The sequence below is a fragment of the Sinohyriopsis cumingii genome, unplaced genomic scaffold, assembly GCF_028554795.1.
Source record: "Sinohyriopsis cumingii isolate HCF-2022 unplaced genomic scaffold, ASM2855479v2 utg000127l, whole genome shotgun sequence".
Classification (NCBI taxonomy): domain Eukaryota; kingdom Metazoa; phylum Mollusca; class Bivalvia; order Unionida; family Unionidae; genus Sinohyriopsis; species Sinohyriopsis cumingii.
In genome coordinates, this window is record NW_028315871.1 from 2980280 (window position 1) to 2993391 (window position 13112).

At 35.1% G+C, this 13112-nt stretch overlaps 1 protein-coding gene across 1 annotated transcript in view; it reads right to left on the reverse strand.

Moving 5' to 3' along the window:
- Positions 1-13112, reverse strand: part of LOC149774846 (cell adhesion molecule CEACAM5-like) — a 131484-nt gene that overhangs the window by 104023 nt on the left and 14349 nt on the right. The window contains exon 3 of the mRNA XM_089944659.1: positions 5601-5969. Coding sequence (XP_089800785.1) covers positions 5601-5969 — 369 coding nt within the window. The remainder of the gene's footprint in view (positions 1-5600; positions 5970-13112) is intronic.

Genomic DNA, 13112 nt, shown 5'->3' on the forward strand with positions numbered 1-13112 from the left:
TATGGCTGCATTTTCCACTTTAGAAAACCAGTGCAAGATATCCTGCTCATGCTTCACACCTGACCTTTATCATATTGACATCTGAATATATTGACAATTTACTGGGAGCATAGTGCACACAAAATATCAAACACTTGTTTGCATCATCACTTGAATATTTTTCCTCAGTAATCAAATTATACATTTTTTGCAACGTATTTACATATTAAATTGAGCAGTGAATTAGGTCCCACAAATGTGTTTCACACCGATCGACACAGCTACATGAACAGCTTCTATAATCCAATTCTGAATTGGAAAAGCTGTTGTATTTAATTGATTTTTAATTTAAAAATGTATATTCCCAGTGTTTTTTGTCTGAATCAGTGCTTGGAAATAGGGTAATGTTACTACATGGGTTTGGGGGATAGCATTAGAGCTATGTAGTATTGCTACTAGTGTAGTAGGGACTTTTGATATGATTCAACTGTTTTCCAATTTTCTAGTCTTGTACATATCCGTATTGGATAAAATCAACATTGCAAGAAATGTTGTGCTTCTGCAGTCCAAAACAATACAAGCAGAATCTTTACAGCACACTCACCCCATGGCCTTCCGGACATTAATCATTTGGATTAACAGATGTAGCTCTATGGTCTATGTAGTGAGAACAATAGGCATTTGTGTTTATGCAAATTAATTAAATGATTATTTATAGAACTTATAATTAGTTTTAAATTTTGAAAATGCTGATATTAGAGACAAAATAGTAGATTAAGTTTCTCTAATTAGCAAGAGTATCTTATATATAGATTTTAAAGAAACAGATATTTATACTTGACAATCTTTGCCAAACCTTACATTTAAACTACATTTATTTAACATTTATATTTTGAGGAAAAGGTTGAAAGTGAGTGTGAGTCTGATCAGGTATATTATAATCATTTACATGTTTTCAAATCAGCTTCTAGACAACTCATTAGTGTGATATTAAATGTTTAGTTTAATGTAGGAAACACCAGAAACAATCAAGCCAGTTATATAAATATGATATCAGGATGTCTCCTGTGAAGTCAGCTAGGCTGATATATATATATATATATATATATATATATATATATATATATATATATATATATATACAGAGACATAAATAGTCAGAGAGAGCTTTTGAATTTGAATTTGGTAGAGTGAATAGAAACCATTAAAGAAATATGTAGCCAAGACATTTGTTTGTTTGCTCTACCAGCTAATTCCCCAATGTAGCTGCCACCTTCACTCTACACAGCTACAACATTTTGGTGGAGAACCAACAATCCTGTCATCTAGATTCACTATGCAATCTGGATCTAATTGCAGTATGATTGGATTTTATTTGGATTTTACAGCCTAATTCATGGAATCATAACCACTGATGAAAGTCGCCTGATAGATGCAACAGTTCCCTAACTGAGATTGATCATTTGGACCTATGCAGGACGAAATTTAAGGGCCCTAATTTCACACACATCAGATTACTTCTACAAGGATTTCCAGCTATTTAAACTTAGACTAAAAGAATACCAATATGGCACAGAATAATGGAGTTGACTTCAACCTCAGTAAAGTTTTACAGGAAATGGTAAAGAAGATGCTAAGCTGTGGCTTACCCGCTTTCAACTTCTAGTACAAAGCAAAGGTTTTAATGACAATAAAGCTAAAACAACATTGCCTCTGCTTCTGACAGACAATGCCTTACGCTGGTACATAGCTCTACCTGAAGACACTAAAATGATTATGAACTATTAAAAACAACATTCATTCAGCGCTATGGACCCGACGAGAGAACCAAATGGCAATGAACAGCATCTTCCAAGCTGCACAAGGGTCTTCAAATGTAGAAGATTACATCGCTTCATTTACTCTGCAGGCATTTGATCTGGGTTTACCAGATGCACAGGTCCAGTCAATTATCATCAATGGACTCCAACCTACCATATGCCAGTTTGTGCTACAGCAGAATCCCGAAACCTTAGAAAGCCTTATCCAAAGTGCAAAGCTAGCTGAAACCACAACAACTGATAGCACCCAGTAACAGCAATAAGAAGACTTGAAGAAAAACGTAATGTTTTAATTGTGCAAAAGAATGCCACCCAGTATGCAACAAAGATTCCCAACCACAGTGCAACTTACCATCCTCAAAGTCGTGAATCACCATGCAACAATACAGATTAACTGAATCGTGCAGCACACTGCAACTATTGTGGGAGATCTACACCTCACCAGAAGTCTAAATGTCCAGCTTATGGGAAACGGTGCATCAAGTGTGGAAAACCAAACCATTTCGCATGTGTTTGCAGGTCATCACCACATACAGGACAATGATGCCAGAAAATATCCATTCCTTTTTTAGAAAAAGAGCAAGTAATAACATGGCTACAATTTCTAACTTGCAAAAGAATGTTATTAGAGTTAAAATCAACAATAAAAGAGTTGATGGCCTTGTGGATACAGGAGCTGCAGTATCAATAATTTCACTTCATCGATTTGAGCAAGACAAGCATCAAGAACATATAATTTGTCTTATAATTCCATTCATCATTGGAGTTAATGGTGATCACCAGAGACCACTTGGAACTGTAACCCTTCTGCTTTGGATACATTGCCTAAAAGTGATTCATACTTTTCATGTGTTTTCTATTCTGCACTGCAACATGATTTTAGGGCTGTATTTTCTTGAGGAAAAACATGCAAAAACTGATTGATGCAACAAAATTTTATCTCTTTATGATGGAATGACAGCCTTAGAGTTAGAACTACCTACAGACAAAAAAGTAGCAATAGTATGGACAGTAGCATGAGTAATTGTTCCTGGACATTTGTTTGTTTGCTCTACCAGCTAATTTCACAATATAGCAGCTGCCTACCCAACATAGCTACAACACTGCATCAGTTGTAGTATTATTACTGCATCAGGTTTTGGGGATCACTAAATTAGTGCCTGGACATTGGGTAATGTTACTACATGGGTGTGATGGGATAGCTATGTAGTGGTGTTATTACATCAGAAGTAGTGTTGTTACTACATCAGGTTTCGGAGATCATAGAAATCAGTGCCTGGATATAGAGTAATGTTATAACATATTATTGTTACTAAAGTCAAATTCCCTTAAATCAACAAGCAAGCAATTCCTTTTTTATTCTGGCAGCCATCTGCTGTAAACATTTTAGCAAACTTCTACCAGATACTAGTCAATCATAATGATCAATTACCCAGGTACCCGATCATAGGAAACTGTATTAAATGTACAAAAACCTGAAGTTAAGGCTGCATGTTTTTAAATTCACAGTACTTGATATAAAGCACTGTTATTGCTACAAAGTCCAAGAATTTATCCTCATTGTCTAAGGAAAGAAAAATGTGTTTCTGGTCAGAAGAACAACTCTTTTATTTGTTGTTGCTAACTACCTACCCCAATTTTAAAATCAGTGCAATAGGAAAAACACATACTTATTTGCCTGATGGAGTTCTGAGATCCTCTGTTGTCATCTAGTAAATCATCATGGTCTATATAGTGATCAGAAATATCTGACTCCCTTTCCTTGGTCTCACTGCTATATGCAGATGCTTATTTATAGATTGAGCTTGAGCTTTGTAAGTAACACTTTGATCATACAATCTGTGAAATCTATTAAGATTTGCAACCGGAGACATGTAAGTTGTGCAGAAAGATCAAATAGCCACCCTCTGTTACTTGTGGTGCAATTAAAAGGTTTTCACATGGGAAAACAAGATATGTCATGAAGGTCAATTGTTTACTGGAAGAGTCACACCTCTGATTGGCAGTGGAAATGAACCATATTTACCGTATATGTTGGGACACTATATTTGCTGGGACACCATAAATTAATTTTAAAGGTAATTTTTTTGTGCACTGTAAGTTCTGGGACACATTGTTTTTTCAAGTCGTAAGTTGTGGGACACCTGTTAAATCATTCGAAAATTACATGTCTGAAAATGCACTCCAGCTGAAATTTATTTTTAAAAAAATATAAAACTGTGTACTTGAGATAAAACTCTTTAATTCACTGCAGCAGCATTTTGTCAACACAACCCTTCTCCTGCACACATACGATCCAATCTTTCGGTACATGAATATTTGTTTAGCTTTCTCATACCGTGAAAATTTGTTAGTGGCAACACATCACCTGAAGCAGAAACTGGAAGGAAAAAAGTCAGATTTTTTCATATCTTCACTAAAGGCTGCAACTGAACATAGGTCTGTTGTGCAGCAAGATCAAATAACCACACTCTGTTACTTGCCACTGAACCACACTTGTGGTGCAACCAAAGGGTTGTCAGATGGGAAAACAAGTTTTGGGATTAATGTCAATTATTTACCGGAGGAATTTCACCTCTGCTTTGCACTGAAATGTACAAATAGTTGAGTCTCAGTAAAAAGGATTGTCAACTTGAAAACAAATTGAGTGTTGCCTTAACAAGTATCAGCAGCAAACAGATATTCTATGGCCCATTGTATTACCTGGAAAATTATAAATGAACATTGGTACCCACTGATGACTTTAATTGTTACATTTCATTTCTGTGGTTTGACTCCACTTTTCAGCACATGATATGCTATAAATGGTGGCCAGTATATTTGGCTGAAGACAAATCCTTGAAAATCATGGGAAGAACCAACCCATGAGCGGCTTCTGCAAGCTATCTCATATACCAATGCTCACTGAGCTGAGACTGTAAGCCAAACAGACACAGGTGGGATATCAGTGATAAGTAATGATGAACATCTTTGAACACTTGACTACCTGGTATGCCTTGTTGCCACATTGTGTATTAAGCGAAAACCTAAATACATGTTTCCAGTTTCATATTATAAAACACCTGCTGATTAACTGTCTTTATGAAAAAAACACATTCCCCCCATTTACTGAAAGTTAACTATGGTTGCATGATTAAACCGTAATCCTCTGAGGAAAGATTATGTCAGTATTGCTCAACACTTTTTGTACAACAGGTATACACTTGGTATATAATTACATCAATAATTTGTAATTTGTATGTTATAACTTGCTGTAAGTTTTGAATTGACAACTATAATCAAGCATTATACAAAGCTGGCCATTACCAGTCATGCTTCTAGTCCATGTCTTGTAGGCACTAAAAGACGTTGGGAGCATCTTAATGAGATGTGTAGTACTGCTGACTATGAATGCAATGAAGTGTGGTCTGCTCATAACTCTTACAGAATCCAGAATTCATTTATTAGCTGCTTTTTTAATAAATCTTTCTTGATCAGAAAATTTAGCTATCATATAGAAAAGGGGAGTGTCAGGATGTTTGAATCAACTTTATTAATTAAATTTGAAAGTAGTTCCGTATTATTGTTTTCATTTTCATAAAAGCCTTGTATGAGCTTGTTCTGGACAAGTGACAGGGACAATGGTGCTGCCCAGAAGAACACAGAAATGTCTAGCTGCAAAAAGTTTTGACTTTCAATTATTGTAATTTACTATAACCCACAAACAAAGTTCTACAAGGAGTACCACCCTGAATGAGAAAAGACAGACATACGGGTACACACTTAAATCATTTCACCCAAATGGCAGTATTACTAACTTACCTCTCTGAGCTGTTCTGACAGTGGAGATGCTGAAACATGGTGTGTTACAGTTTCCGGATTCAGCTGTCATACGACATCCCCACTCTGCATTGTGATCAGTAGCAACAGCTCCAATTATTTGTATATGGACTGTCATCCGTTGCTCACAAGTGATGTTGTAGGAATGAGGATCTTCTGAAGGCCGCAACTTATAAAACCCACAACTAGATGTACTGTTTATTATGATCCAGACATAGTTTTCTCCAGCTTTTATTAGCTGAACATTCTTAATGCCTACATCCTCACTGATAGCACATGTCAATGATACAGATCCTCCTATGTCAAAGTAAGGTGAACTGCTTGCAGTCAGTGTCACTGTAGGAACTGCACCTTGATAAACGAAATAAATGCAACAACTTTTATGTATTCATATTTCCATAATTTATTTTGGGTGCCATTCTCAATAAAAATAATTGCACATGCAATGCTGGATTTCCACCTCCAAACACAACTATTTATGTCGATCACGACATCCAGTTTTTGATTTCCGAATAGATGAACAATAGAAATGCCTACATCCTCACTGATTGCACATGTCAATGATATGGATCCTCCTATGTCAAAGTAAGGTGAACTGCTTGCAGTCAGTGTCAGTGTCACTGTAGGAATGGCACCTGGATAAAAGAATTATATGCAATATATTTGATGTCTTCAAATTTCCAAAATTTATTTTGGGTGCCATTCCCAATGAAATTAATATCATGGTAACTAAAAGATTTTCACTTCTTTAATTAAAGAAATGAGAAGAAATTTGCAGATGAATATGTATCCTGACACTGCCATGACATGTCATAACAAAAAAAGATTCTGACACTCTGTTGACGTGCCATAAAAATCATAACAAAATGATAAAGAACATTATTTCTTCAAAATAGATATGACTTAATACAAACCAGAAACTGATTGTTTATCAAATCATTATTCGAAAAATACTTCAGAAACTAAACAATGCATTCATAAATGTTTCACCCACAGAAGCCTGTTTTACCTGGTGAGAGCAGCATTTTTCCTATTTCAAAACATTATGGACAAATACCATTTCTCATACTTAAATCACTTTGAAAGTTTTAAAATGATATAACTGTCCAAGTCTACTGCTTTGGAAAACAATACATAAGTCAGATTTTGTTCATAATGGCAGACTTTTGGATTTTGATCAACCCTGCAGTATGACCAAAAATAAAAGCTCGGTTCCTGCATGGGTCATTTTTTTTATCAACACTATAAATCTACATATAAAGATTTACAAGAAGCAGGAATTTCCCTGTTCTTGGCTGCATGCATATTACATAATCATCTGTGTACAATCAACAGCACTACTGTTATGGATAAACTTTTAAATAAAGGATGGTCCCTCCTATTTCATGGTACTTAAAGTTCATGCTATTAAAGAAGACGTCACGATAAATTATTTAAAATTGAACAGCATGGTATTTATTATATTAAACACAACGAACAAGTTGTTGACATTCTTTTAAATATTTAGGGAAAGGCAGAAAATTATATACAAAAATCTCTTGAAAAGCAGAAATGTTAAAGTATATAATATAATTGCATCACTGACAGCCCAATGCATGCTCACTAAACTACACATGTAAATGTTCCAGCATATCATTTTAAAACTTTCAAACAATTCATCAAAATATCAAATCATTACTCATTGGCAATACAGTTCACTTTAGGCACAAAATTCATCTAAACTGGTCACCTCTCCTTAAAATGATAGATGTGTCCAGTGGAGACAGTGAGATCATCTAAACTGAGCACCTCTCATTATCAATCTAGTATCAGGGATGAATGACAGATCTGTCCAAAGAGTGCAACAATGACATCTATTACACCTCTTTATCACCTTAGTATCATAGCTGAGTCCCAGATGTGTAATGTGAGTGCAGAAATTAAAATTCTGACAATTTTACAAACACAAAACTTGGTAAACAGTCTCATTTATTATAGTATAAATTTATCTTCCCTACTGAATGTGATAACACCCCCATCTTTGCAAATTCCTGATGTATTGGAGATGATTTGGTTCTCAAATTTACGTATTTTGTTATATGGTACAGTGCAACTGCTTCAGAGTTTTTTGGAAGATGATCGTGTTTCCAAATGTCTGCCTACCCCTGTAATATTACATTTTATGTATATCTCCAGTAATAAACGGTGGAGCAAATTTCATTTTAGGACTATTTTGCTGATGTTATGGATTCAAAGAAATCATTTGAACACTCATTGTTTTTTTATAGATTTATCTTCTGTAACATCTCTGAGAAAATATATGTAATTCCGAATTGGATGAATCTTCATTTTCATAACGAGAAACATGCAAAATCCGAAATTGTTTACAAATAATTATTGTTGCAACATTATTTCCTTATTACTGACTTGTCAAATGAGTAGATCCCTGCCTATCTAAGCATGCTAAGATGTTTTTTTGGCATCATAGTCTCAAGACAGACTCACCCCAGACAAACACACTACTTGATACTAGGAAAATCGTAAACTGGGTTCTTTTGTAGGAAGCACTAAGTATTCAAGGTTATCAATTGCATGGTTAAAACAACATAAATCCAAAAGCTGAGTCAGGTGACAAGTATGCTGGTGGGAGGTGAGAGGTGAGAGGGCATGAAGAAGAAATAAAATTATGTTGTTTTTTTCAGCCCATTGAAGTAATTCATGACATAAATGTGATTTTTAACCATGAAAGAAAATTAATAATGGCCAATCTTTGGTGTGACTGCTTGGTCTTGGGAAGTGTTTAGCCAGAGAGTTCTGCAACATAAAAACAAATTTTGACCATCTTCATTTATGCTACAGCAGTACATTCCCCAACTGGAGTTCCATCCAAGAATGTATCACTCCATCTTCCATCTTGGAACTCACACTTTTAATGAGGGTATAGAACTGCCTAAGTTCTTTTTAATCAAAATCTATGGCTTCTTTTCATGCAGAATTTATATGGCTTCTGGAAGGTTTATGTGGTTTGATCAAACTAAAATTTTGCCATCTTTTACTAAAGTAATACAGGAGCAAACCAATTATCTTCACGAAGAAAAGGTTCAAAAGGGTTTTCACAGAGAATACATCACCTAAAACCCTCCAAAGATACAGCACAAAAAATAGGTGCATCTTCAAAGGTAGGATAAAGTGATTCAAACAGAGCACAATTTTAAGGATGGTGCTATCCTCAAAGGCAAGGCATAATAAAATACCTTTCAGCTAAAACTCCTTGTTGATACATATGGGATCATTCAATCAGAAATACTGATAACAAGATTTTCAAGATGGCAACCAATTGGTAGCAATACTGGATGTCCATTTTCATTTAGGACCTATCAGACATCATAAGAAGTCTATCAGTAAAAACCTGATGTTAATATCTCCATCAACTGAGAAGTGATAACAACCGTCTCAATATAGCCAATGTGGCAGCTATATTAGACATCAGATCAGTACCATTTTTATTTTAAGTTTCATTATAATTTGACTTTCCATTCAGCTGGAGTATAAAGTGTTAACAAGATTTTCAAGATTGTATCTGGGTAACCATACTGGACCATTAGACTGGTACTGGTTTCATTTAAGTGTAACTAGACATCATGAGAAGTCTTTCTGTGAAAATGAAATGCTGATTTGTGCAAACTGGAAGAGTAGCGATAAACAAAATTTCAAGATGGCAGATGTTGCAGCCATATTATACATCCAAGTGACATCATTTTTATCCAACTAGACAATGTGTGTGTGTGTGTGTGTGTGTGTGTGTGTGTGTGCGTGTCCAATGACAATCCTCTAAGTAGTTTAGGAGAAGTAATAAGTGATAACAAACTTATGCTAATGGAAACCTTAATCTACCACTTTCAATTTACTGTGTGGTCAAGTGTCACACTTGAACTGTTTAAGTCATTTTTGTATTTAGTTCCTGACAACTGTTATTAATTCATTCTCGTGAATGAAAGTATAATGTGGTGCTGTACTTGAGTAGAAACTGATTATATGCATGCATGCATGCAAAGCAGCTAACACACACTTTATCCTCTGAGGGGAACGGTTATAAATAGGTTCAAATTACCTCCAGAATTTGCCAAATTGGCAGGAGTCAATTTAAACATATGATAATTTATATTATTTGGATTACCTCAGAAATCCTAGCAGTTTCACCCTGGAAACTCCAATGGAGTTTAATTTAAAACCGTATGTAATCAGCAAAGGCAACAACCTTTAAAACTGACCATATGAAAATGGAATTAATTCTGTCTGGGTCAGTCATTTTAGTGCATTAACCGGACGAGCACTGCCCCAGTATTTACAGTTAAAGGCTAGAAGATATCCTTTTGTCCATTATAATTTTGATCTAATTTACTAGCTGCTATTTAGAGATAGTATAGTATGCCACCATTATTTGAATAATAGCTGCTTTCTTATTGATACCTTCATAACTTTGCCAGTTTAGACTGCTGAAGCCCTTGCTGTGCTGTGATTGGATCTGGTTTGCAAACTTCAATACTGGGTACAAACTAATTTGTTAATAAGAATATTGATAGTCCACAACCTTTCAAAATTAGTAAAAACCATGTGAAACAACATGCAGCTTAGTGTTGCATTTTTGCAGTTAATAAAAGACAGCATCAGGTGGTGGGAGAGTGATGTGGAAGGCCTTCATACTTGGAGAGAACAAAGCTGAAATTTGAATGGTTTTGTGGTATTTCCAGTTTCAGTAACACAACACAACCTTTTATGAATTTCGAGCAATACTTTTCCTGACTTCCTCACTTTCCAGGGCCTAATGTGTCAATCAACTTTAGTTTAACAACCACTAATGTCCAGCCAAAAACCAGGAAACAGCAGCCTAGCTGAAAAATGACAGATGTCATGGCAAGTGATACCTCTACTAGCAGCATGACCTGTGTCATAATCAGTACTTGACAGTTACATCAAACTTGTATACTACTAAGACTTTAAACTAAATTGTTGAATTTATCATGCAACACTGCTCTCCATGTGCACACATTTTTATACAAATCTCTGTTAAAAGTGATAGTGCACTTCAGCACATTAACTGGTCTTTTTTTATTTAAGCTGAGCACTGTGAGCTCATTGATGCTGGCTGTACATAACCTGCTCCAATATAATCTTCCATAGGCAACAGTATATGTGTGGCCATAGGACTCAAAACCCAAAACAATAACTCATATTATGATAATGTTTTTTTAATCAACAATATTCCCAATTGTATTTGTATAATATAGGTATCATAAGTGTAATTGTATTTGAAATCATGAGGAGCTGGAATTTTGAAAATGGTCGGGCAACTCTGCCTGGAATTAATGGGTCGATCATTCTTGCTGTCGACCGCTGGCAAGGATGGCTAGCAGGCTGGAAACCTTGTGGTGCTTGTCACCACAGTGGCTGTTGCATTTTTTTTCTGCTGATCTGCTCTCACTATGCAGACAAGTGAGAAGGTTAGAGTCATAGGAACAGCAAATCATTCAGCTGTAAAGTGACCACATGGTTCTGAGCTTTTCCATGATGCCACCCACAACTGTTTTATTGGCTTCATGGTCTTTAGCTTCTCCCTCATTGTCAGAGTTGCCACAGCATTTTCAAAATAAATTCTAGCCTCTCATAATTGCAAATACAATTACACATATGACAAAACAAGTAATTAAATGTGACCAGACTGGTCAATTTGGTTGTGGAGTCCCTCTCAGTCAATACTGGCAGCATTTACCAGTTCCTGCATTATTCACTGGTATATTATTATGGCAAGCTCATATTTCCCAGTTTATCTTTCTCTATTATCTTTAGTTAGGGCTAAGGCAATTTTCCACCCAGACCATCTTTCCCCCTTTTCTTTCTTCTGGTTATCATAAGTTATATAGTGTTATTCAAAAGGAAACCATTATAATCTTAAGTTCCTTGTCTTAAGGCTGTCAAGTTCAAAAACACATGTAATATAACAGCTGGTGTTTATGTAACATTGTCTCCAAATTTTGGTTTGATCTCAGTTGACTGTTCATCTAACCCAACATCTGAGTCACATATGTTTATAATGATTCTTCTATGTTTGATGAGGACATTCCACATTAGCCTTAACTTTCTTCATTCTTCAATCCAATTTCCAGTGTACATTCATACCAAAACAGACTTAAAATTCAAAAGATGAAGTAATTTTCCACCCAGATATTAACTACAGTCTCAACTTCTAGAGCTGGATCAAAGTCTGCACATCCACAAATGTGATTAAAGGCCATACATTGCAGACACCCTCATTTTCTGCTATGACAAATGTGCAGGATTTCCAATCATCCTATCTTAAAAAGGTGCATCTGCATAACTTTAAATGACTACCCAAATCTCTTAGTCAATATATCCATGACACCTGAGTTACAATACTAATGTGATACCAACAGAAAAATTCTTTCCAATGCTGTTTTTAACAAACAAAATTGATAATATTAAATGAAAGTCATATAATGTTTTGTTAAACAAGAATCCATGGAAGGTAATGATGCTCCAGTGGACAACAACAATTTTTTAATTTTCAAAAGCAGACCACTTTTTCCTTTTAATTGTCAAGTGTTCAAACCATGTCAGATATTCTTCAGCATTAGAAAGATTTTCAAATTAGTTGCTGTGGTACACATACTGGGTGTCATTGTGGCATCATTTCCATTTAGAGCAAAGTAGATCTCTTAGCAGTCTTTTAATGAAAACCCCATGTCACACTGTTTATCCATTCAGGAATAATAGAAGAGAATCATTGTGGCAACCATATTGGCTGCATGACATGCATTTAGGGCCTGCTAGGAAGTTTACTGATATATCCATTCATTTGAACAGGCAAAGAGATAATATCTTCAAAATATTACTTTCAGTTCAGAAGGAGTACCAAAAACAAGATTTTCAAACTGGCTATATTGTCAGCCATATTGGTTATTGAATTGGCGCCATTTCCATTTAAGACAAATGGGACATTATAAGAAGCCTTCTGGTGAAAACCCTACATCGATTTGACTTTCTGTTCTGCTATTGAAGTTGTAATATAATTTATTGAGACTATGACATTTTTGTATTGTTTAATTCAATGGCTAGTACTATTGTAAAAGTGCATTTGTACTGCTTAGTAAAGTTTCATTCACACAATCTCTTTACGTGAAATATACAACTGAATGCAGGTCAAGATGACACATGAGTATTGATTGCAGATCATGTGACTCAGCATGTTAAATCGAAGTACCTTTGACCTGACACACATGCTCTCACATTTGATTGGTTAGATGAGATTTAAAACACAAGCAATATACATGCTACATTCAGATTAACTTTGAACAGATTCCACATTAGTGAGATTTGATAGAATACTTTACAATTATAGGATGTTGTTCCTGGAATTCATACATTGCAAGTTATTTTTAATTCTTTCACTTTTTGTTTGTTTTTAATTTAAACTGAATTTTTATTTTTTGAAAAATG